Here is a 26,469-nt window from a genome sequence, read left to right on the forward strand (position 1 = left end):
GCCCTCTAATGAATTTGAAATGTATGAACTTAATCTGAATAAAGCAGGATGAGATCTGGCTTCTACTCCATATGTGAAGTAAACTGGGGATTGTGATAACTTCTTATGTGACCTCCAGAAACCTGCTGGATTGCCTAGGTTTAGAGGAAAACAACAGAATGGGAAAGACTAGAGATCTTTTCAAGAAAATTATAGATACCAAGGGAACATTTCATGCAAAGATGGGCTCAATAAAGGACAGAAGTGGTATGCACCTAACAGAAGCAGAAGATATTAAGAAGAGGTGGCAAGAATACACAGAAAAACTGTACAAAAAAGATCTTCATGACCCAGATAATCACGATGGTGTGATCACTCATCTAGAGCCAGATATCCTGGAGTGTGAAGTCAAGTGGGCCTTAGAAAGCATCACTACGAACAAAGCTGGTGGAGGTGATGGAATTCCAGTTGAGCTATTTCAAATTCTGAAAGATGATGCTGTGAAAGTGCTGCACTCAATATGCCAGCAAATTTGGAAAACTCAGCAGTGGCCACAGGACTGGAAAAGGTCAGTTTTCATTCCAATGCCAAAGAAAGGCAATGCCAAAGAATGTTCAAACTACTGCACAATTGCACTCATCTCACATGCTAGTAAAATAATGCTCAAAATTCTCCAAGCCAGGCTTCAGCAATATGTGAACCGTGAACTCCCTGATGTTCAAGCTGGTTTTAGAAAAGGCAGAGGAACCAGAGATCAACTTGCCAACATCGCTGGATCATGGAAAAAGCAAGAGAGTTCCAGAAAAACATCTATTTCTGCTTTATTGACTATGCCAAAGCCTTTGACTATGTGGATCACAATCAACTGTGGAAAATTCTGAAAGAGATGGGAATACCAGACCACCTGACCTGCCTCTTGAGAAATCTGTATGCAGGTCAGGAAGCAACAGTTAGAACTGGACATGGAACAGGAGACTGGTTCCAAATAGGAAAAGGAGTACGTCAAGGCTGTATATTGTCACCCTGCTTATTTAGCTTATATGCAGAGTACATCATGAGACACGCTGGGCTGGAAGAAGCACAAGCTGGAATCAAGTTTGCCGGGAGAAATATCAATAACCTCAGATATGCAGATGACACCACCCTTATGGCAGAAAGTGAAGAGGAACTCGAAAGCCTCTTGATGAAAGTGAAAGAGGAGAGTGAAAAGTTGGCTTAAAGCTCAACATTCAGAAAACGAAGATCATGGCATCTGGTCCCATCACTTCATGGGAAATAGATGGGGAAACCGTGGAAACAGTGTCAGACTTTATTTTGGGGGGGCTCCAAAATCACTGCAGATGGTGACTGCAGCCATGGAATTAAAAGACACTTACTCCTTGGAAGGAAAGTTATGACCAACCTAGATAGCATATTGAAAAGCAAAGACATTACTTTGAGAACAAAGGTCCGTCTAGTCAAGGCTATGGTTTTTCCAGTGGTCATGTATGGATGTGAGAGTTGGACTGTGAAGAAAGTTGAGCGCTGGAGAAATGATGCTTTTGAACTGTGGTGTTGGAGAAGACTCTTGACAGTCCCTTGGACTGCAAGGAGATCCAACCAGTCCATTCTGAAGGAGATCAGCCCTGGGTGTTCTTTGGAAGGAATGACGCTAAAGCTGAAGCTCCAGGACTTTGGCCACCTCATGTGAAGAGTTGACTCATTGAAAAAGACTCTGATGCTGGGAGGGATTGAGGGCAGGAGGAAAAGGGGACGACAGAGGATGAGATGGCTGGCTGGCATCACTGACTCGATGGACATGAGTTTGATTGAACTCCAGGAGTTGGTGATGGACAGGGAGGCCTGGAGTGATGCGATTCATGGGGTCTCAAAGACACGACTGAACGACTGAACTGAACTGAACTGAACTGAACTGACATTTACTGTTTGGTAATTCACATTTGCAATTGTAGAGATGAAATTTTACAAAAAAGAAGAATGAATCAAATGTTCATCCCCTTTTCCTGTCACGAGTGCTTCACACCTTGCAATACTGTCATTAGAATGCAGGCCTTACTTCTGACATCTACACATATCCTAAATCCTCTCGTCATCTAAGCAAAGTGTCTTTTTCTTGATACCAAGTTTACCTATATACCATTTTAACTACTGTTCATGTTTTCCAAATTAAAAAAATCCAAGATATTAATAGGCAAATGTATGTACTAAATATGTTACAATGTGTATACCCCAAGCACCCAACTTTATCCTTATTTGCTATTTTTGTCCTTTCAAGATTTTTGGTGTTGTTTAGTCACTTAGTTGTGTTTGACTCTTTGCAATCCCGTGGACTGCAGCAAGCCAGGCTTCCCTGTCCTTTACCAATACCAAGAGGTTGCTCAAACTCATGCCCATTGAGTCAGTGATGCCATCCAACCATCTCTACCTCTGTTGTCCCCTTCTTCTCCTGCCTTCTATCTTTCCTAGCATCAGGGTCTTTTCTGGTGAGTTGGCTCTTCACATCAGATGACCAATATATTGGAGCTTCAGCTAGGTTAATTTTATTTGTGGAAATGATCATGGTAATCACATGTTCCTCATCTTGGGTGTATCAGAATTCCCGCTGAGGAGAGGAGGGTAAGAAGAGACAGGCATACTTACATACTCCACAGCATGAGGGCAAGAATAGAAGGGAGAGGACTTCTCCATTCATGCCTATGTCCACTTCCCATATGACCTCTAGATTTTAAAATAGGAAGTGAATAAAATTATATAAAGAATGTTTAAGGATAATATGAAAAATAGACTGATTCCCAGTCTATAGTAGTTTAAATCAAAGTCAATTATAATACATTTCCATCAGTTGGGGCCTAAAATGAGTATCAAAGTACACCCCCTGCCCCAGGGATTGGATATTATCCAAAGTAACCTTTAAAAAAATTGTTTATTTATTTTTGGCTGGGCTTCGTCTTTATGCAGCGCAGGCTTTTTCTTTAGTTGTGACAAGTAGGTACTACTTCCTAGTTGCCGTGGATGGGCTTCTCCTTGGGGTGGCTTCTCTTGTTGCAGAGCATGGGCCCTGGGGCATGCAGGCTTCAGGAGGTGTGGCTCGGTCCTCTAGAGTGTGGGCTCTATAGCTGTGGTGCCCGGGCTTAGCTGCTTTGCAGCATGTGGCATCTTCCTGTATCAGGGGATGAACCCATGTTTCTGCATTGGCAGGCAGATTCTTTACTACTAAGCTGTAGGGAAGCCCCAGAGTTGCCTTTGAATATATTTTTGTCTTCAAGTGAAAGTCTCCAGTGTGTTATAATGGAAACAAAAATTTATTCATGAATGTCACTCTTAAATAATCAAACTTATAGATGCTCCTGCTCAGTAAATGATTGGATTCAAATATTTTTTGAAAAATGTGGGTGTTATTTGTGTACCTATTTGTTTCACAAATAACCTGCATTTAGAAAAACAAAAATCAGTGCATGAACAGGAGACTTAGGTTTGAGATTTCACATGGATTTTTAAAATTATATTTAGAAACTTTGTAAATTGTTGGACCAGCTCTTTATTTTCTTAGGAAAAAAAAAAAAAACTTAAAACATAACAGGAGATAGTTCTCATTATATATCTGTGGCCTGAGGTATAATACCTTTTATAGTATATGTCTTTGAGGGAGCTTAAGGCTCTTTGTAGAAGCTATCTCATTATTTCTCAGAGAATTTAAGTTAGTAAGGGATAGGTATTATTTTCTGCATTTTACTGACCCTAAGCCCAAGGCACAAGAGCCAGAGGTCAGCTAACTTTTCTGAGGTCAATAGGGAATCCATAAGGTTGCTTGGAATAGAATATTTTTTTTTATTTTTCTGTTGTTTCTAATATATATGTATTTCTCATTAAACATACACACAGGGACCATGCATGCAATTCCCCAACAAGTTTTAGTGTTTGCCTTGCCTTTGTGATTTTAATTTTATTTCTCTATTAATTCTAGTTAGTTTACTTCTAGTCTCTGATTTCTTTCGTTTTGGACAACTTTATATTATTAGGCATATTTTTTGCTTGCCATTTTTGCTGGCATCTTCAACTACTTTACCTAAAGCATTTTTTTTCAATAATAAGAAAGACAAAAAAAAAGATAAAGGTTTTACATAAAACGTATTCCTTTTAACTGCCACCCGACATCTCTCTTATGCCATACCATTTTAAAAATTAGAAGCCTCCACCCACTTTCTCCATGTCTCCTTATGTTTACAAGTGGGTCTTTTACTTCCTCTGGCTTAATCTCCTAGAATTGTTCCCCAGAGTTTAGAGGTTTTATAACAAAAATGACCTCCTAATGGATGAATCCAAAGGACTTATAGTAATCAATATTCTTCTCACTATCTCTGATGCCTTTGATCACATAAGATTTTATTTGCTTTCCAGAAATTACCAGCTTCCTTGGTTTCTGAGTCTCAACAGTGAATTGGTTTTCTTATTAGTCCTATATTTTATTCTTTGCCCCTGTTTTCAAATATGAAGTCTGTAGTCAGCCCTCAAATATATATTATCTACTAAAATTATTTTAGAGATTTCAATCCAGAAACCCCTTCTTTGCAATGCCTGCCTGAATTCATAAGCAAGTTTCATGGAATTTTTTTTTTGGGGGGGGGGGATGCCTTTACATTGTTGGAAATTTAATCGTGTTATATTTTTGGCTCTTTTATATACCTATAAGATTTTGAGTTTCTTAAATATATAGAATTATTGTTGGAACATCCTTGAAACCCTGAGATACAATGGGACATAACAAATGTAGGTATAATGACTAGACCCAGTCAGCCACACAAGTTTGCTCTGTAATGGCCTTGCTAAGCATTCTTTTTGCTGTTTCCCCATTCTTTCTTTCCTTCTTTTTAAAAATTTTTATTGGAGTATAGTTGCTTTACAATGTTTTGTTAGTTTCTGCTGTACATCAAAGTGAATCAGCTATACATATACATATGCCCCCTCTATTTTGGACTTCCTTTCCAATTAGGTCACCACAGAGGGACCTAATTAAACTTAAAAGCTTTCACACAGCAAAAGAAACCATAACCAAGACAAAAAGACAATCCCCTCTCTTTTTTAGCATAATCCTCTGCCTTCAACATTTCTTCCTCCTACTCTTTTGTAGGGAATGGTCAGACCATGTCTTTAATCTCACCCCTTTAATTAGGTCATTTATTTGCCTAATAAAAATCTTTGATTTCCACCCTCTCTTGTTTATAATTATCACACACATACCACTCACAATTTTTGTAAAAACTTTCTTGGAGACTTCGTCTTTTAAGATTTTTTTTTGTTTGTTTAATGTAGACCATTTTTAAAGTCTTTATTGAATGTGTTACAATATTGCTTTTGTTTTATGTTCTGTTTTTTTGGCCAGAAGGCATGTGGGATCTTAGCACCTTGACCAGGGATCAAACCCGTAGTCCCTGGGTTGGAAGACAAAGTCTTAACCCCTGGACTGCTAGGGAAGTCTCTTGGAGACTTCTTTCTTGCATTACTTACTTAGTTTTCAAGCACATCTTCATTATTTCAAAAAACTGGGAAACTGACACGCTTCCTCAAGCTCTTCTGCTGTTTCCTGTTTTGCATAGAGAATGAGTTTGCCTTTGCAAGACATGTCATTTGTCACCCTAGACAGAAAAGTCGAAAGCTCAAACACCTCAGGTCACTAGATATTTTCATACCATACGTTTGCATCTCAAAATGGAACCGTGCTTCTGTGACTTTCCAGGGAAATTCTATGAGTACTTAAAGGACCATCTGGCTTCCTGAAGCAGTTTGACTTTCTGACCATATATTCAATTGTAGGATTTCACCTTCCTCTCTCTGCCTCTCATCACCCTGAGAAATATTAGAAATTGCTGATACCCAGTTCCACCCTGAATGTTGATTCATTGGGTTTAAGTTGAGGCCAGATATTGGCACTGTATTTTCTCACAAGTATTCTGGATGTTTCTAAGACACATCTAAGTTTAGGAGTCACTTTAAGCCCTCTAAGACACTCTACTTATTAGTCATTACCAAATTCGTTATCTCTGTCACAGTTAACACAATGCTTACATTTCTGGTTTAGTCAATATATTTCTGGTATGTAAATAATATGTATTCTGTGTCATAACTTCTGCCATAAAGCCTATCTTCTCAATAGACCCAACCCATGGTGAAGGATGGTGTGTAAATACTTGTCTGTCTCCCTAACTGTCTGCCTATCTGTCTACTTTGTTAGCTAAATCTGTAATACATGTCTGATTTATTACTGGAATTAAAACTTAGTTCTTGCATTAATGGATGCTCTTTCAGAATTCAGGTATCTGTACTAATTTGGTTCACATTACCAACTTAAACAGTTTGCCACAGATTTTTATTTATTTAAAATTATCAAAGTAGAATTTAAGAGATAGTAATGTAGTGTTTATATTGTATGTAGAATTCTATTGGAATTTTTTTAAATGCAGATAAAAATGATAGGGCATTTTATGATCCATTGGGTAATATTTTTTATTTCAGATTTTATTATAAGTCATTTTTTCATTCATTTAGATATGATTTTAAATGAAAAAGCTTTTTTATGCAAAAAGGAAGTATTAATGGATCTGAGCATTTTCTAGTATATATATTCATCTTAGTATTTTAAAATTACAACACTTTCATTCTATCATTAAACTTAATATGTAACCTACAGTAATTCATAGGGATGAAAATATTCACAATTAAAATAGGGTACAGAATCTAGAAAGTAAAATGCACAGATTCATAGAAAATATTATATAATGCATGATAGAAAAAAGTTTTTTGACTTTTTATTGTAAACATAGCCTATCTTCTCTCTGTGATAGTCTAGTATTACTTTTAGTAGAACCAGCATTTAAGCACAGATTAACACTTGCATTCAAACATCATTTTCTTTTTATATCAAAAAGAATTGTTTTCTCTCATAATTTCTTATTTCTCTTTATCAATCAATTAGCATAATTTACTTATTTCTGTGTTCATTTTGAACTTTCTCCTTGCATTAGTAGACTGATTCTAAAAGACTTGAGAATCATTAAAATAGAATTAAAAAGCTTTTGACCCTCTTTTATTTTTAACGTGATTTTCTTAATCCATTGCTATGTCTTGAAGTCATAATATATTTTCATGACCCATAGCACTATTTCCTAAATTCAGCATTGTCATTAAAATTTTATTGTTCAGTATTATTTGCTAAGTGGCTTCTATGTGCAAAGCAATTTGGGTTTAAGAGACTATCATTAATTCCATTTCTGAGGTGATACTGAACATAATTCACAGAGGGTTTGCAGTCAGTTGGGAGTGATAAATGGGAAAAAAGAACGATAAAGCATGGCAAATGCAAATACAAATATGAAAGCTATTGATTTCATATTTATTAAGAAATGGGGTAAAATATCACAATTATACTACTCTAAAGCAATGTGAGAATTAATAGTGAAATAAGAAAAATGTTTCTCGAGATTTTGTTGCTAGTAAGTTTTGGCCCATGGTGTGTATGATGTTTATCCTAGTAATATTTTGTAATTGTTTTAAAATACTGCAGTCCCAATTCAGGGAAACATTATAAAGAAGAGAACATGCTTTAAATGTTTCCAACAGAATTCAGAATTTCTTAAAGTTTGATTTTGAATTAAATGGAAAAGTGGATTTTATAAAGACTATACACTCTAATAAGTACATTGAAGGAGAGGTACTTGGTTAGAAATATGAACAATAGACACTATTCCTGACCAGTCTTCTATTTGAGACAAAATAAAGGGAAGTTTTATGGAAGCATGTGTTTGTCTCTAGTAAGACCAGTTTATAAATTTTGGGGGAAATGTCACAGATCTTCTTAGCTTTCCCATTAAGAGCCTATGGTATGTAGCTTAGACTTAACATTTTAAAAATTCTACTCGTTCTAATTGTGATGGGTGATTTGTACTACTAGTATGCAAATGTAAAAGTGTAAAAAAGGTTCTTTACCTTTCTCACTATTCTGGCAATATTAGTTTTATCTTTATATTAGAAAAAAACAATCTGAGTTATAGGTTCAAAAATCTGTACACTTATGTCACTTTCAAGTCATATAAGAAGGTAATGAATACAATTTGCCAAGAATAATATGAAAGAGATATTATAGAACCTTTTATATTGGTTCTACCCCAAAATATTATGTGTACATATATCCCTGACAATGTATGGCATTAATTTGTTCCCTTAATGAGCCTAAAATGTTTTTGCTTTATTATGTAGTTATGATAACCTTGAAAATCCATATATAGTAAGCATTCTATTCAGCCAACATTAATAACATATTATATTGTGATATCCAATGGGTAATATTTGCAGTATTTAAATACTACTTAAAGATGGTATATGATGTTACTTTTTTGAGCATATTGTGAATTAGTTGTAGTAAAAACACATAGAATTAAACTTTTTTAGTTTATTTTCAATTCCCTGGTTAATGAAACTCTTGTCTATTATTTTAATACTACCCTTATACTTTTAGGGTCAGTAGGTAATATTTTTAATATGAATGAAGTAAGAAATGTATTCCAATCTGTTAGCATTTCAACCAAATTCTTATTTATCAGCTGCACCTTTAATAGTTGAAGTCAATTCCCAGAACACTTGATTTTAAATCATCTGCTGTAAGGACAAATTATTTAAAAATGGTCTTTTTATGATGGATTAGTTCTATATTTATTGCTTTCCAAAATCACTGACCCTTGTTTTTATAAGGAGTCTGTTTGTGAAAAATAATTTTGAAGTGAAGACTTCAGAATAGAAAAGTAGTGACTGTGTGGAAGTACCATATCAAATTTAAATGTGTGTTTCAGTAACATTGCTGTTTTCTTATCTCTGTTACAGAAAGGAATATTCAGTTTTTCCATAATAAAATCTAAGCTCTATATATTGCCTCAGAAAACAGAGTTAAGCAAATAAATTTCAGCATTATCATATTAACTATTCTGTATTGAATTAGTTGTCAGTCGACCTTAATGTATGTAATTTATGTATTTTTAAAATAAGATCATTTACAATCTTATACCTTAGTGACATTCAGAATCTTTTCTCTTACAGCCATTTCGTAGAGTGACGTTTTCTGTTGTGAGTCAGCCTCAGGACCCACATCAGGGGTCACTGCAGAGTTGCTATGACAGCGGGCTGGAGGAGTCAGAAACACCAAGCAGTAAGAGTTCATCAGGGCCAAGACTGGGTGCCCTTCCACTCCCAGAGGACAACTATGAAAGGACCACGCCGGATGGCAGTGTTGGTGAGGCAGAGCATATGGAAAATGGTAGGGGCAAACACAACATCCACACACATAATCACGCTAGTGAGCCGTAATAAGTAGACTCTTGAAGGTCAGTCTAAAATCAAAATAAAATAGCTGACACCAAGCCTGTTTTCTTTGAAATACTCAATATTTGCTAAAGTATAGAAATGCCAAATAAAGGAACATAATTCTCTAGATTAAATTCACTGAACTTGCTCCATCATTTTAAACCAGCCTGTCAGAAATAAACACCTTTGCCAATAAATCAGAGTAGTACCTGTTATGGGAAAAACTAAACTAGTATAATACCTAAACTATAGCCACTGAGAAAGGTCTCGTGTCACTGTTTTCTTCTGTTCATTTTTGTCATGCAACTATTTCTTCAATTGTTTAATTGTCCAGTCTTGGTAAAAGGAAATGACGATAAACACACCTGGCTCTGTTCTTTCGTCTCCTAGGTATTTAGAAAAGCATTTTCAAACCTCTCCTTTTCAAGTGATAACCGAAATGGAGTCAAAGGAGGAGAACAGTATCATATTATTCTCCAAAATAGACTGTAAATGCTATTAGAACTCCCCTTTCATTTAATTATAAGGTTTCTCTCTCTCTCTCTTTCTCTCTCTCTCTCTCTCTTTTGGCAAGGGAAAGGGAGGAAGGAAGATTATAGCACCCTATATTCTTATCCTGTTGTGAGATGAGTTCTCATAATTACCACAATCAGCCTGTGTACACTTTCCTTTAAGTTACAATGTTAGATTGCAAGTAGTGCTTATGACACTTTTCACATTTGTTTCTGTTCCCAAAGGTTGTAAGTAAATCCCTGAAGAATAGATTTATGTCAAATAATGGAGTGGTGAAGTTCTTGCTAACTTTACTATTTCATATATAAGAAGAAATTTGGTTATATGCAGAGAGAGGACGAGGAATCACACACATTTTTATCTCTAGTGAAACCTTGAAGTGAATTTATGTCTTTCACCATTCCATCCCCCAAGTGAAATAAGAAATTTTAACTTTTTGTTATAAACCAGTTTCTTGAGTGACAATATATAAATAGAACCTATTATTGTGGAAGAAAGTCTTTTTTTCTGGAGGCTTACGTATGAGTACTAAAATCAAGCATTAGAGAGTAATGTATTATATATAACTCCAGATAAAATTATTGCTAAACTAAGTCATGTAAAATAGTTATTTTTCCACATTGTTATCTGGCTAAGTAGATATGATATCAGGGTCTGCTGATTGAAATCCTTCTTGATTAATTATCCAGATATTAAATGGCATTTTGCCTTATGGCTATAAAGGCATGCTTATCTGTGTGTATGGTGGTGTGTGCTTATGTGGATGGGAGTTTGATATGGTTTTTAAGAATTTACCTTTTTTTTTTAGATTCTTTAAAATGCAATTTTAAATACAATTTTGATATATATGAACTGCAATGCTGATGAATGTATATTTAAGGCAAATATGTTTGAAATCTTTGTACAAAAGTAAAAATTAAAGTAAAAATGCCACAAAATGTTTTATATATACACACATACACATACACACTCTCTAGGAAGGCAGGATTCATTTACTTTAAGGGCTTTACTATATCTGTATTACCTTTTGATGATATCGTATAATTTTATATGTACTTTTAAAAGTACTTTTCTCACAACATACAGTATAATTAAGTCTTTATTTTGGGGGTGTCAACTATTATTGGCATTACAGTCATATTTTAATGTCATTTTCTCTTTTCTGAGTTTAAGGAATTCAGTGCCATTAAGATAAGAAGAAATAATGAATAATAAACATATTATATATGACAAATACACAGTGGTTACTTTTTAGGAAACGCATATCTTGGAAAACTTAAAAGATGAGCTTGTTAAGAGGCTAGCAAGTTGACTGAGAAACAGCTCTCAAAGACTTTTAGTTGTTATTTATAACTATGTTTTCAGTCTTGTCAACAGCCAAGGAACATAATCATGTAACTGCTTTTTCCTGATCTTATGTGACTGACACTTGAAATTTGGAGTTTATATAACCATTTGTCATCTGCTCAGTGTGAGTCATGTTAGCCCTGATCTATAGGTAATGACAGAGGAGATGTGATTCACTTTGGGTGTTCCAAATGTAGCAGCTGACATTTAAGAGTTCCGCTGTGTTCGTTTTCAGACTATTATCTAGTCGTAAAGTGTAGTTGTATTGCTTGAGTTGTGGTAGTTTCATCTTCAATATTAATGGATCATTCTGACATAAAGAGAATTGGAATTGAAACCTGTCAAATATTCATTTGTCACATTTAATTGGAATCCAGGTAATCTGCAGTGTTTTGCTTGGTTAGGTTTTAATCAGGATTTGTATTGGATTTTACATGAAAATACCATTTTGGATGCTGCCCTAGTTCCTAACTATTATTACCTCAAACATTTTGAATTTTAACCTATAAGAATTTTAACTTATTAGAAACAGTGCTGTTATAACTAATTCCTTGGATTAACTTTCATTGTAAAGTTTAGGAGATAATTTCCAGTGCAGTAACTTTATAATATTCCAGTGTGATGATGGAAACTGGGTATAAGTTGGTACAGCTAATGATAAAAATAGTCACAGATGCTGTAGTAAGGAAATAACCAAAATATAGGAAAATTTCAGTACATAGATAGTGAAATACACTCATGTTTTACTAAAGCTTTTATCTCTGCCTTTTATACTTTAGCAAAACAAAATTTTATTAAGGGCTTATGGGTTAGCTCTCTTTTTAACAAGCTTTACACTATATTCCAAACCACATTACTGCCAAATGATGATGAAGCTTTATTTTCTTATTAGCTTAGGTAAAATAATACAGTATAAAAATAAACATAATTTTTTAAAACCAGAATTTATTCATTAAAATAAAACCCACCATTTTGATGATTTCAAACCTGGGGTACTTGTATCTCATGAGTTTCTGGAAAGGAATAATGAAAGTTATACACAAAAATATTTTTAAGAAAACCATCATGAATTATGCATTCATTAATGAAAAATATCACTAACATATTTTTCTTTAACTTAATATTATTATGATTATTTCATGCTGATCCTTTGATAAGATTGGAGAAATTGGTTGCTATTTCATTAAAATATGCTTAGTGGAATTACATATTTTTAAATATGGAATCCATGGTAGGAAGTTAAGTAATGATAAGGAAATTTATTGATAAAATAATTTAATAAGTCAAGTGAAAACCAGATATTTGGCCTAAAAGCACGATCACATTCAATGCAACCATTGATTATGCAAAAGTTTGCTCTTCTGTTTATCAATAGTAGTCTTCAGACTTCCTCTTAGAATGGGGCTTATGAGTTTATGTCTACTGTAAGTATTATTTTGACCCCTGCCTTGTACCATGGTTTACTTATTCTTTCAAAACCCCTCCTGAATCATATTTTCAAGGCTAGTTTGTTTTAACTATGTATCACGTGATCACATGATGAGTTTAAGGACTCAAATATGAAAAACACCCAACTTAACCTCTAGTCATAATTTCCGTTTAGGATTGGGTAGGTCATTTACTTCTTTAGGGTCTGTTTTTATCATCTATATGGCAAATAGCTAAATTAACTGTAAAACCATACACAGATCCAGTAAACTGCAATTATTTTCTTACATCCAATTTTTCTTATGTATTTTATTCTCCTGAACAGAAAGAGAACTTTGGATCTCTTAGTGGGATGGTGAGTGAATTTGATAATATGTTGTATAATATGGGCCAATCAGAAGTAATTGTAGGGCTTTCCTCACAACCCATATAACACATGTGCATTGTAATAGTAGATAATGAATGTATTACATAAATCAAATAAGTGAAAAGGGTCAAATGGCATGATTTCTGGCCAGGTAGATGAAAAAGTTTATCCAACAGTATGTCAATATGGGAGACAATTTTGGAGTCTCCCCAAATTGCATTATCCAAGAGGCATTTATAGGTCTGATCTGGCTCTGAGTACAGTGCCTTCAAAACCATTAATTATGACTAAGTGATCTCATAATAGAATAAACACATTTACTTTCTTACCTGACAGTGAAAACTTTGGTCAGAATAAGAGTGAACAAAAGGTACAAAACAGTATGTGTTTTCCTCTAGTTAAACTTTCAGATAGTATAACATAGAAATAAATCAAAGTAAGAAAATAGCTGTTGATCCATAAGGCAGATTTTTAAAAGTTAAATGGTCAGAAATTTGCCCATTGTAACTGCCTAATTAATTTTATGCCTCTTGATTTTCTCAAATATTTAAAGATAATTTTGGTTTTTAATATATTAATTTTTTAAATTCCCCACTTCCATACTTTTTATAATCTATGTGTAAGTTGGGCATAATTGTTTTATTCATTCTCCTCACTCCACATGCTTTAGTGTTTATAGCACATTGTTCTTGAGGGTTGAAGCATGGTGCATTTCACTGTGAGACCTTTCTGTATCTGCCATGGACTTTTCACATTGATTTCAGAACTAAATAACAGTATATTTGAAATGTCATTTGGGAATGAAGCACCGTTTTTTTTTATGACCAAGGGCAACGAGAATAGCCACTAAACTCACCCTTGTGTGAGATAAAGGACCCTTTACTTTCTATTTTTCTTTTACCTATCCAATTTTTAGCACTTATCTGTAAGATACTGTCCTCTAGAAATTGTTGATTTTTGCTGTTTTCATTTAGATTGAATTAACGACGCTGTCTCTTCCAGTCTCCCAAAGACGTTCATATTCTTGTTAATAACATATTCATAATACCACAAAGCAAATGCCCTGCAACTTTTGCGTGTGTGTGGGAAAGAGACTAATATACCTTGGAAAGGATTCATTTTCTTGGTTTAGCATTTCACTCTGTCTAGTACCAACGTCTGACTGTATTTTTTACATTTCTAGTCATCAGTAAAATTCTGTAACTCCCAAGTATCCCCAAGTCCACACACCTTTCACTTCTGGAGCGTCCTATTTACTCCTCCTTCATAGTGATTAGGGAAAGTGATAATAGAGATTATCTCTATGCAGTCTCAGCCAATCAAGATGTATGCTGCAGCAGCTTTCTAGCTTTCCAGTAATGAGCAACATAATCTAAAAAAAAATCTAAAGAAGACATTGTCCTATAGACAGCATCCTACATTACATATGTAATGTAGTAGAATGTACTGCTTAAAAAACAGGCTTGAAATCTAGGGACAATTAACATTAACAATGTTAATTAAATGACATTGATCTATTTGTTGTTGTTCAATCATTCAGCTGTGCCTGACTCTTTGCAGCCCCTTGGACTGCAGCCTGCCAGACTTCCCTGTCCTTCACTGTCTCTCGGGATTTGCTCAAACTCATGTTCATTGAGTTGATGAGGCCATCTAACCATCTCATCCTCTGTCACCTCTTTTTCCTCCTGACTTCAATCTTTCCTAGCATCAGGGTCTTTTCCAATGAGTCAGATCTTCGCCTCAGATGGCCGAAGTATTAGTCTAATTAACATTGGTTTAAATCTTGATTTCCCCTTTTACTAACAGTGTAATTTTCTGACATCTCATAGCCCCACTTTCTCCAATAATAAATCATAGGGTAGTGGAAGGCACTAAATGAGATAGTAGCACTGAATAATGTATAAATAAATAATGAGTACCATTAATTTTACTATATTAGTGATAGGACTATTTAGTACTATTATTTAAATAGTAATAATAAAATAATTATGATTATTATTAACTTTAGGTAGATTTGACCTGACACAAAGGCTTAATCATGAAAGCATCAAAAATACTTAGTCTCACAAAGATAGCATTCTGAAATGACTGGTAAGAATGATATTTTCACCTTTAATACTTCCCAGTTAATTTTTAATTTTTGTGGGATACCAAGGGATGGCACCCAGAAGCAGTAACATTTAAACATATCAAGGATCTTAAAAGAGGGGAAAGAAAAAGTCTATCTTTTGGTATCAAATCAATCCAACTTTTTGTGCTATCAATCAAGGTGAGAAGTCATTATCTCTCTGTATTCTCTAATCTCTTTTTTTTTAATGTTTTTACATTTTGAAATGTAAAACAACCAGTTTTCCAGTTGAATGCATTATTCTGCAGGTATATACTTCCTTTTTAACTGCCTCAAAATATTCAAATCAACAGAGAAAATGAACTGAAAAGTGTCTAATTGGTATGCTTACTGAACTTCAGCCCTTTCTTTTTAATCTCACTATTAATAATTAACACTGATAAAATGTGTGACTATATTACCCTTTTTATTCTAATTTTATCTTTTAAAACTGGATCACTCTGCTGAACCTTTATGACATTTGAGGAGGGAATGAGCTCTCATCAAATCTCAAAGTGACTTTGGAGGTCAGTTAGTGGGCTTGTTGCCTCCAGACTCTCAAAGCATTTGCTTATCTGAATTTCAGCACACTTGTTAGATAATGAATTCTGTGTTTAGTTCCTTATTAAGTTAAGCTATAACCCCATATTTATTGTATTCGTCTTTGCTTATGTATTGTATATATTTCTGTTTTTCCTATGATTTTTTCCCCTTGAGTTATGTATAAAATACTTGATGTTGCTGAAATGTGATGACACTTTAAGCATCCTCTGGGTGATTAAAGGTACTCTGGAACCTGACAATTAAAGTGTAGCTAGCTTTCAAACTCAGAGGTCAGTCCACTTATTGAAACTTTGTTTCACTTCATATTCTTCTTTTAGGTTAAAGAAGTCACTATTGTTATTTCCATTGCAGGTTTTTGTTTTTGTTTTTGGTTTTTTTTTTTTGGTAAGAAAAGCATTCTCTTCTAAAGTAAAGCAAAACAGAGTAATATCCTCCTTGTCTTTTGTTTCACGGGTTAATTACATAGTGACAAAGCTGTGGTTATTCATTTTGATCCAACAAACATGTATAAAAAATAAAACACGGCCAAGACTTTCTGAGGAAGTAGAAGTGATTGAGAAAGAATCTCTGCTTTCCTGGGGGGCATCTGTAGGTTGGGGATATACAACCCTGATTTCAGTAGCTTCACTATGATGTGAAAAGGAGAAAGCTCAGAGAAGCTCAGAGTGATATAAAGCACAGAGAATGGAGTAGAAACTATTCAGATGAAACAATTATAAATGCACTTACTGAAATTTTTACATTTTATAAATAATATCTTGGACTGGAAGAAGGCCAAAAGTTATTTGCATTTTATCCTCTCTTTTTACCTACCTGTCTTATACATAATTTAAAAATAAATACTTTATTGGCCTGGAAGCTTCATGTCAAACTACAAGAAATTAAATTCTTAATAATTAGTTCCGAAACTCCAGAATTTATCATTGATAGAAATTATCAGCATATGGTAAATCTGGGGCTGCTGCTGCTGCTGCTAAGTCGCTTCAGTCGTGTCTGACTCTGTGCGACCCCATAGACTGCAGCCCACCAGGCTCCTCCATCCATGGGATTTTCCAGTCAAGAATACTGGAGTGGGGTGCCATTGCCTTCTCCGATGGTAAATCTAGATCTCATCTACAGAACAAATTACTTTTATGTCTCTTTTCTTTCCCCGCTCATAAATGTGGACAGTTGCTAAAAATATGTGTGCTTTAAATAAGGCTTTTCAAGCTTAATAAGATCCTGTAAATAATCTTTTGAAGTTCTTGTGATTTTTTTTCAGAAAACAAATTGTACTACTCAAATCAGATGGTTAGATTAGAGTAGACTGATTAGATTAGGCTTATTTTTTTGAAAACCAAATTCTTTCCTTGAATTGTGGTTGCTATTATTTGTGTAATTTCTATCTCAAGGTTCCAGTTAAGTTTTTGGATATTTGTCTTTATGTCACATTCACTGTCTATCTGAAATATAAATAATAGGCTGCCTTGTTTTAAAATCTTTTTTCTGATTAAGTTTTACTTAATTGATGCAGATGTATATTTTTTCACATCAGTCTCATTATTTTGTATGCCTTCTGATCACTGATCCAAAAAGAAAAAGTTCATTACAAAGTGAAGAAAAAAATGAAATACATGCACATTTAAATTTAAATCCTTTAAAATAGATAGCTGCTAAAATGTGATAATCAGAAACTAAGATTTGATAAAGTATATTTAAAACAAATCTGCAAGGAGTGCAAAAAAATGTTTTGGTAATAAAAAAAATAGAACAGTATCCTATGTTTTAAAATCATCTACTCATTCATTTTCTTTGAGAAATATATCTTCTATGACTTTATTTCTGCTCTGAAATGCTCAGCATTTCCGTTGATGAGGTCATTGGAGGACCCGTATATAATCTGACTGGTGTGCTTCCTGAGAACCATAGTGCCCTAAACTGAATTATGCACATTGTTTCTATTCAGTATGAAGTTGCATTTCACCAACCCAGCTTTTGCAGTGAAAGGTCATCACAGCCATAGCTGAAATTTTATACAATGAACAGGGAATTTAGAGTATTATGAGAATTCAAGTTCAATAATTATTTCTTGAACATTTACTCTACTCAAATTCCCATGAAGGATCCAAAGGTGAATAAGACATTCTCTTTGCCTTCTATGTGTGTCAAATATTGTGATGGAGAATGGTATGTACAGAATTAGATTTTTTTAAGTAAAGTCATGAGAAGCTCTAGGTGAAAGGACTAAATGTTACCAGAATTAGAGGAAGATGTGAATTGGGGATATGAAAAACTTTAGCCAAGCTTTAAAGGATGGGTAAGTAAGAATTTGATACATGGAAATATGAGTAAGGTTATAGGGAATAGTAAGTGACACAAAGGATATATCCTGAGATTTTGGGAAAACAGGGGTGCTATTTCCCAAATTGAGAAAAGTAGAAGGAATAGCACCTTTGCAGGAGGACAAGCTTGATTAAGACATGTTGGATTTTAGGTACCTTTGAAAAATTCAAATGATATCCAGCAGCCTATTGAAAATGTACACCAGAAACTTGGGAGTAGAAATCAATAGCAGAAATACAACTTTAAGATTTATTGGCACCCTGATGATTATGAAACTTGGGGAATAGATGTGACCATCAAGTAACTGACACCAGATAAGAGAGATCATACCCAACACAGAATCTGAAAAAAATACTGAAATATAAGAGAATAATAGAGAAATAAGTTTCAGTAAAACGTGACTGAGGATACTTTAAAATAAAAAAAGTAAAACCAAACAAAGCATGGCAAGCTAAGGAAAAATTTAGAATTAGGGTTGTACATCTAGAATCCTACACGTAGATGTTTAAAAACTTTGTTGAATTTTGTTATATGGACTTGGAGCCCAGTGTTGCTGATAGAGATTCGACAGAAGTGAGACAACTGAGAAAGCCAAAGACCAGGAGATGCCATGTAAGAGCGTATTTGACAATTATTTCCCCCAGGTCAGCAAGTCCATTATAAAGTCTTTGTCAGAGACAGGGACATGGTTGCATCCTTCTATATCAATCTTAATAAATTTCTAACCAACTTATAATTTATGCTGTGTTCATAATTTTTGTTGCTGTTTCTACAAAATTTTCCGAAAGTACAACAGAGTCTGAAATTTCTGTAATAATAGTTTGTTATCTTTCCTTGAGATATAATAATTACTCTTTTAAGTGAATTTTGGCCTCACATATAACTTCTATGCTTTATTTTATACCAAGTCACCATTTGTCCATCTCGCTGACTTGAAATTAAAATAATATCTAATTGCATTTTTGGTGAGATCCAATAATTGATATCAAACAATTTTATTTTGTGATTATAGAATTCCTGACACTATAATAGTGCTATCAGTTGTTAGTGGCCTTACACAAATAGATAAGGTTCGAAACAGACAATAATGAAATAGAATTTGCACAAGAAATAAATTCAAATTGTATAGTAAAGGATTGTTCTTTTCCAGTCACAGAAATCCCATGTCAAAGATGCTTACCACAGCTAGTACACCATGCAAGGGAAGAACTGCCTTCAAATGTATTACGTGTGAAGACTTACTAACAATGATTTGCTAGGCAGATGTCACTTTTGATGTTGTTTTTTGTCTAAGAAAGGACAACTATCAGTGTCACATAAATGTATTCTCCCTTCTCTGTGTTCATCATTGCTTAGTAGGAATTATACATAGGGACTACATTAATAAAACTAATCTTCCATCCCAAGATAATCTAAGTAATTGCTACATAATAATTTCCCAATAAAAATTCAGCATCTATTTAACCATGCATACATTTATTTAGCTCATCAAAAACCTCTGGAAGTGTGCATTTGGGGGCCTGGGATATGTGCTCCCCATTGTCCTGGAACATTGAACAGAAGGTATGAAAGTGTAGTGCGTGTCAAGAGAAAACTACCTGTCTGGTGACTGAGTGGTCTCTACATGACACCTGGAAAATTTTTTCTAAATCCAAGTTTCAGTTTTATCAGTGTGCAGAACTGAACAGAGCCAAAGCAAATTCCAAACATTATTACAAGATCTTAATGTCAAACTGGTATACTAGTTTATTAAATTTTGAATAGGAAAATATCCCATTGAAGAAACTAAAAAGGCCCTACTTCGTCTCCAAGACAATATTCTTTATCTCTAAGGTGACCCAAGGTAAATCAGTGTACCTCTTAAAAGATTGCCTGACGAGGATGGAATCAGAAGAGGAACTTTTTCATCCAGATCCAATGAGGCAGATAAGGTGTGTTGTAACATGTCTGCGATTGACTGAAATCTTCTCCTAATAAAAAAAACTGCTTTGGTGCCCTAGATTCAGGGGCTCTTTTAGAATACAAGGTACTAACTATAATTCCGTGTCTCTAACTTGTAGTGGTTTTTGTTGTTGTTTTTTGCTTGTTTTCTCTTCTCTTTAGGGTTATTTCTTAGGGAAAAATTCTATTTAAAACATGCAAATGATTTTCTTAATATCAGCTATAGGCATGATTAAATGGCCAGATTTTTCTTCCCTCCTTGCTGCTGGTCCATTCTGTAAGATATCTTTGCATTATCTAAGCATTCAATTAATTATCCATCAATTTCATTGATGGATACTGGGCAGAGTTACCTGCTGTTCTCTTTAAGTAATACCTCTCAACAAACTGTGTCAGAAACATTTCACAGACTGATATGTAATTTTTGAAATCATTACTTATATAATCACAATTTCTCAGATAATTCTCGCCTAAAATAAACTCAATTTTCAATTCTATGAGTATTTGAGAAAATTGAATTTAGGGCTCAATCTTTATTCTTTCCCTGCACTTTGGTCCAGGCAATGTTAATCATGCAATATCTTTGAGCAAGTGATTAGAAAGCAACATGTTCACATAGAACCATGTGTTATCAGAGTTTTTTTCTTTTCCTCTTAAGATTACTACCCTTTATTCAGTGTGATCAGTTGTACTCAGCCTTTAAGAATTCAATTTTAAGAGGCACTTCTAGTTTCCTGGACAACAATGGTTCATCTCTTTTTCCTAGAATAATGATCTAAAATCTAATTCTTGCCTATCTCAGCCCAAGTCTGTTTTTATCCTCTTTTGTGAAATCAAATCCATGTGTTTTTCCTTGACAGCCCATGTCTGAGTATTATCTATGTCCCCAGAATCAAGTAGCTATTAAATTAGTTCTATCAATTGTCTATGGGTTTAGGGGTTCCCATGTGCGTTTTTCTCAAGTAACCACATTTTATTTCAGGGCAGAAAGTACAAGACTTCTGACTTGATTACTTAGCCTCTGGTCTTTATGTTTTAAGTTTTTGAAAATAGCAGGGAAAATGCATAACTCTTCTTTACCTTAATGAAAAGTTCTGAGCTCCTCTGATAGTCATTTCATTTCTGAAGGAGGATTAAAGGACTGTCCCACAGACTGACTCTGAGATTTTTATTTATTTTATCCTTCTAATAACCTTAGTCCTTTGCCTCTCCCAACCACACCATCCTATGCACACGTTCTCCCTTCTAATACCTTACCTATGACATTTTTGAGGATCAATTAATTCATTTTCTCTATCAAATGGCACCATTTGAGTCATTTCAGTCTATCAAGGTTCTGTATTCTTCTGGGGATGCTTTTTGGAAGCATCTGTTCTATAAATTTTCAGTTTTAAAATGTCCTTTTAAAATTAATTCTTCTGTCTTGTGGTATGCAGTACAATAGGTACATTTGCAAGGAATTGTTGCCAGAAGTCTAGCTCCTAGTTCAACCTCCATCACATTTTTAAGGGAATCGAGATCAATTTATATAATATCTCACTCCCTTATAAAATGGAAACAACAATTATAATAATTATGGCCCTATCTTAAAGAGTTATTGTGCAGATATACATAAATATATGTTTAAGCAGTTAGCACTTAATAAAATTTCTATCAGATTACTGCTTCACTATGTTGATTTTTTAAAAAAATACCTTAAATTTATTTCTAGTCCTATAGTTCTTTTTTTTCCAAATTAAATCAAATCCACAGTGTTTATATTTATTAAATACATGATTGTTTTCTTGCTTACAAAAGTGTTCACTGGCCTCACCGGTATTTTGCCGTTAAGGCAAGTGATTTCCTGGCCCCTCTTGAATTCCTTATTCGTTTCCAAAGCTAGGAACATATGTTTCTCTATCCACTATGAACAAATACCAGTGTTTATAACAAATAAAATTCTGTAAAAGTCATAGACAGAGAAAGCATATTAATAGTTTCACATTTATTTTCTGTGGCTACATGGCTTCTGTCTTTAAGAGACCTGCATATATTTTCCTGGATATACTGTTAAGGAGAAGTAAATAATAGACACCAGTAACTCACAGAGAAGTCATCAAATAATTATTAAAGATCATTCATTGCCCAGTAGCAAAGTGGTTCCTAAAAGACTGAGATTACAGTCAAGTCTCAAAATTTCATGGCAGTGAGAAAAGCCTTGTAAAAATGATTGCCAGTTACAGAATGTAGATAGACCCTGCCAATTAGGTAGCAAATCATAACACTCATTCACATATCATTTTAAGCTAATTAAACCAAATACATTTATAAATGTAGAAATCAACTTTTATGGGTTTTTGGAGATAATTTTCAGATCACAGTATGAAACACCTCAGTTACAATACAACTCAAACATAAAGGGCTGAAGGGATTTTAAAGGGGCCAAGTATCATAAAGTACGTCTAACATCAGAGACAAATGAATTATAGATTAATTCACTCCCTGTCACACTTAAACACACACAAAGAGAGAAGCACCAGAAAAGAGCAAATATAATGTAAAGAGGACAATCTATCCATCAGAAAGAATGATGGAATCGTATCTTTATTAAGTATCTAAAAATAAATGATAATAAGGGTGATGAAAAATTGAAATAATAAATGAATGCTTTTGCAGTATACTAGTGATAACCTGAGGGTTCTCTATATTCATTTGCTTCATAGAATTATCCTGAGGAAGGTAATATATGCATTTTATAAATGATGTAACTGAGATGTAAAATTACGTTTAATACCTGATATAGTAACTGTTATCATTTATTATTCTTGCTTTGTTACTATTAGCCCCAAAGACTATATTTGTATTACTACATTCAAAGCTCAGGAAAACCCTTTGTAGCCATTATAGTCATTTTTATTTTAAAACATATTTAAGAAGGAAAAATTTAGTTTTCATTTTATACTTATATGATATAAGCATTACTGTATTATGCAGTTTTGACCAAATCACTGATCTTGTCTCATCTGAAGCAACCAATATTTCATGTACTACCTACTTTTCAGGGACATTAAGGGGATTCCCTTTGTATTTATATGCATTATAAAAAACTGTACTTTTATAATTATATAAACACAGTGCATAAAAGTAGTATTATATGCCATCTTCAAGAACTACTGTACATTGTGGCTTGACATAAATGTTGATACCTAGGATCATAAGTGAAATAGTCGTGTTCATATCACAAAAATTAAGATGTTAATACATTTTTCCCTTCAAAATACTAAGGTAATAGATTCAATCTAATGAGTTACTTAAAGAAATACAGTCTGCCCAAAATAGGGTGAGAATTAATACCAGGTGCTTTACTCACTGAGTAAACTAGATAGTTATATTCTTTATGCCTATATTTTGTTGGTAGTTCATTCTACACACACACACACACACACACACACACACACACACACTTGTCTTCATTGCATCCTTCTGCCTAGGTAGGGAAGGTAATTCACTGAGTAGAATAATGCATGTGTATAAGAAAGTATAGCACTAAAAGCATGCTTCTGGAGTTGGTCCCTTGACTCCCAAAGATTGTGGGAACAGAGCAATTAACTTTTTAATTATGCACACCATTCAATAAAGCAAGCATTAAAAAGATAGTTAAAGTTTATTTAATACTTTAATGTTGTCTCAGTAATGTTGGAATTTTCAAAATAAGCAAAAAGGAAGCTAAATTTGTAAACTCTTAGGGAAATTTTCTTTCAAATATTCTTTGTAGGGTAAATAAAGGATAAACACTTATATACCTATATCACTACTTTCAAAACTACTAGACTGTGTTAATGGAGAAGGCAATGGCAGCCTACTCCAGTACTCTTGCCTGGAAAATCCCATGGACAGAAGAGCCTGTTAGGCTACAGTCCATGGGGTCTCGAAGAGTCGGACATGACTGAGCGACTTCACTTTCACTTTTCACTTTCATGCATTGGAGAAGGAAATGGCAACCCACTCCAGTATTCTTGCTTGGAGAATCCCAGGGACAGAGGAGCCTGGTGGGCTGCCATCTATGGGGTCGCACAGAGTTGGACACGACTGAAGCGATTTAGCAGCAGCAGCAGCAGCGGCAGCAGACTCTGTTAAATAATATAATTTTTATAGTACATAATTGAATTAGAGCTATTTCAGGACTGGGACACACATATTTTTAACTGCAACTTAAACCCCTGCCTCTCTAGGGATATTTATTTTGATTATGCCTATCAGCTGATCTAAATGATTGAATTTGCTCAAAGGTACTTAAGAATAAGAAGCTTCCTTAGATACAGTAGCAAATTAAAATAAATTGAAAAATAATTTGAAAACCATTGTCATAAATAAGTAAAAGGACATATATATCATCTGTACAAAAGAGTTTTCAAGTCCTTTATTCTCCAGTAGTATAGTTTATTAATTTTTTCTTAGTAGTCAGGAGAAGACATGCCTTACAAACATAGATTGATAACTCAATTTGTGCTAGCATTTAAGATGTTGTAATTTGATTTTCATATTGAAAAAGGATATTGCTTTTTAATTTGATATATAGAATCACTTCATGTATTTAGGAATAACAGAAAAGATAATGCATATTTCAGTGTGGGATTAAGTGAAAATAATCTGTTTTCACTGAGAAGCTGGCATGTTTAGTTTGCTAATAATTGACCTAGTCATAAAGTAACTGAAAGCCCCCATCTGCCCCTGCTGCTCATTTGTATCTATTATATATATTTTAGCATCAGTGCTAAGGCCTTCATTTCCTTTCCTGGGATGAAGGTAGGGCATTTCTGAAGTGGTTAAGACAGTTTTCCTGCCTAAACCGGGAAGAAAAGAACAGAAAATGTAATATAGCTAAATGGAGAGATGCCTGCTTCTGAGCTCTTTTCATTTTAGCAGCTTGAGAAATATTGGTACATGTTATTGCTCAGACACATATTCTTTCTAAACAAAGGTTACTGCCATTGATCCCAAAGAGCAAAAGGATCCATTATAATATTTTTTGCACTTCATTTAGCTAGTGTCCTTATTGATTGGACTTTATGAACTATCTACTTGTATACCTGATAAGCCTTCCTAAACAATTTTGAAGACAGATATTTTATTTGGTGGCACAACATGTGGAGAATTTGACTTAGTTACTTTGGCCACCTCATGCGAAGAGTTGACTCATTGGAAAAGACTTTGATGCTGGGAGGGATTGGGGGCAGGAGAAGAAGGGGACAACCGAGGATGAGATGGCTGGATGGCATCATGTACTCGATGGATGTGAGTCTGAGTGAACTCCGGGAGTTGGTGATGGACAGGGAGGCCTGGTGTGCTGCGATTCATGGGGTCACAAAGAGTCGGACACGACTGAGCAACTGAACTGAACTGAACTGTAATTTTTGGAAACTCATTCTGAAATTTCTGAGCAAATTTTAAGAAGACTCAGCATTGCTCACCAAGGAAACAGACACACACGCACACAAACACACATGCATGACACACCATCCTTGACAGGTTGGGTTAAGAAGCCTAAAGCACTTCTTGGAAATAATTTGAATAATAAACTATGCCTTCAGACTCTATTTTGGAACTGTTCTATTAAAGTCAATAGTTTCATCATTTGCAAATTTGACAGCCTCCTACCATATAAGACTTTTATTATAAAAATAAGCAACACTCCTGTATTTAAGTTTATTAAATTGCAAATAGAAAATATGTGAAGCAAGCGCCTTTACAATTTGGAACATTTTCGCTCATTATTTAAATATGAGAATTTGGAATTCAATATAACCCTTTAGGTAAAAACCAACAAAAGACTATAAGGTTAATTTAAGGGTATAGTTTTCTAATGCCTTCTACTGCTTCCCCCCTGCCCCATTACCCTCTTCCCCCCACCAAAAATAAGATGTATGCTTTCATTTTTATAATATACGCTTAAGGAATTGTGCTGATTAAGTTAAAAGAACTGTATTAAAGTATTTTAGAGTTAGAGTATTTTAAAATATCACTTTAAAGTAATTTCATTGGATCAGTCAAATATTTCATCATTTCAAAATATTCTTTACACCTTAAAGTCTAATTTTCCTTGCAAGGAATTTTGTTTTATAATATAAACATAAAAATCCTTTGGGAGCACTTAAGCCTGGCTTTGCTAGTGCACAACAGGTCTCAACAAGAAGCTCCACGCCCAGAGACAGACACTGACAGAGTTGGCATTTGACGTTTCTGTTGAAAATATATGATTCTCTGATGTAAATGTACCAGTTATTTATAATAACAATTTCAGTATTGTGGTATATTAGCCTTTTCAAGCTCTTTCTCTCTTCACTGGAACCCAGCCATAACTCTGTCCTTGGCTTCTGCAATGCTTGCTATAATAAAGTCCTTCTGATACTACTCGTAATAAACCTTCATAGAGGCAATGCAAGATAGACCCTACTGATAGCTGAATTCTCTTTAATAGTGAATTGTATTCTTGTGAGATTCCATTCCTTTAGAGTTAAGGGTTTTTGCTGGAATAGCATTTATTTATTTATATCACTGAACAGCCTCACTGCTA

At 34.2% G+C, this 26,469-nt stretch overlaps 1 protein-coding gene across 4 annotated transcripts in view; it reads left to right on the forward strand.

The window, feature by feature from the left end:
• The window catches only part of PCDH7 (protocadherin 7), a 469,509-nt gene that overhangs the window by 217,886 nt on the left and 225,154 nt on the right, over positions 1-26,469 (forward strand). For 3 of the 4 annotated variants that reach the window (XM_040237986.1, XM_040237989.1, XM_040237988.1), the window contains exon 2: positions 9,064-9,280. In XM_040237986.1, the coding sequence (XP_040093920.1) occupies positions 9,064-9,280 (217 nt within the window). The remainder of the gene's footprint in view (positions 1-9,063; positions 9,281-26,469) is intronic. The other variant, XM_040237987.1, reaches the window with a different exon arrangement.

Source organism: Oryx dammah, unplaced genomic scaffold (assembly GCF_014754425.2).
Source record: "Oryx dammah isolate SB20612 unplaced genomic scaffold, SCBI_Odam_1.1 HiC_scaffold_3, whole genome shotgun sequence".
Classification (NCBI taxonomy): Eukaryota; Metazoa; Chordata; class Mammalia; order Artiodactyla; family Bovidae; genus Oryx; species Oryx dammah.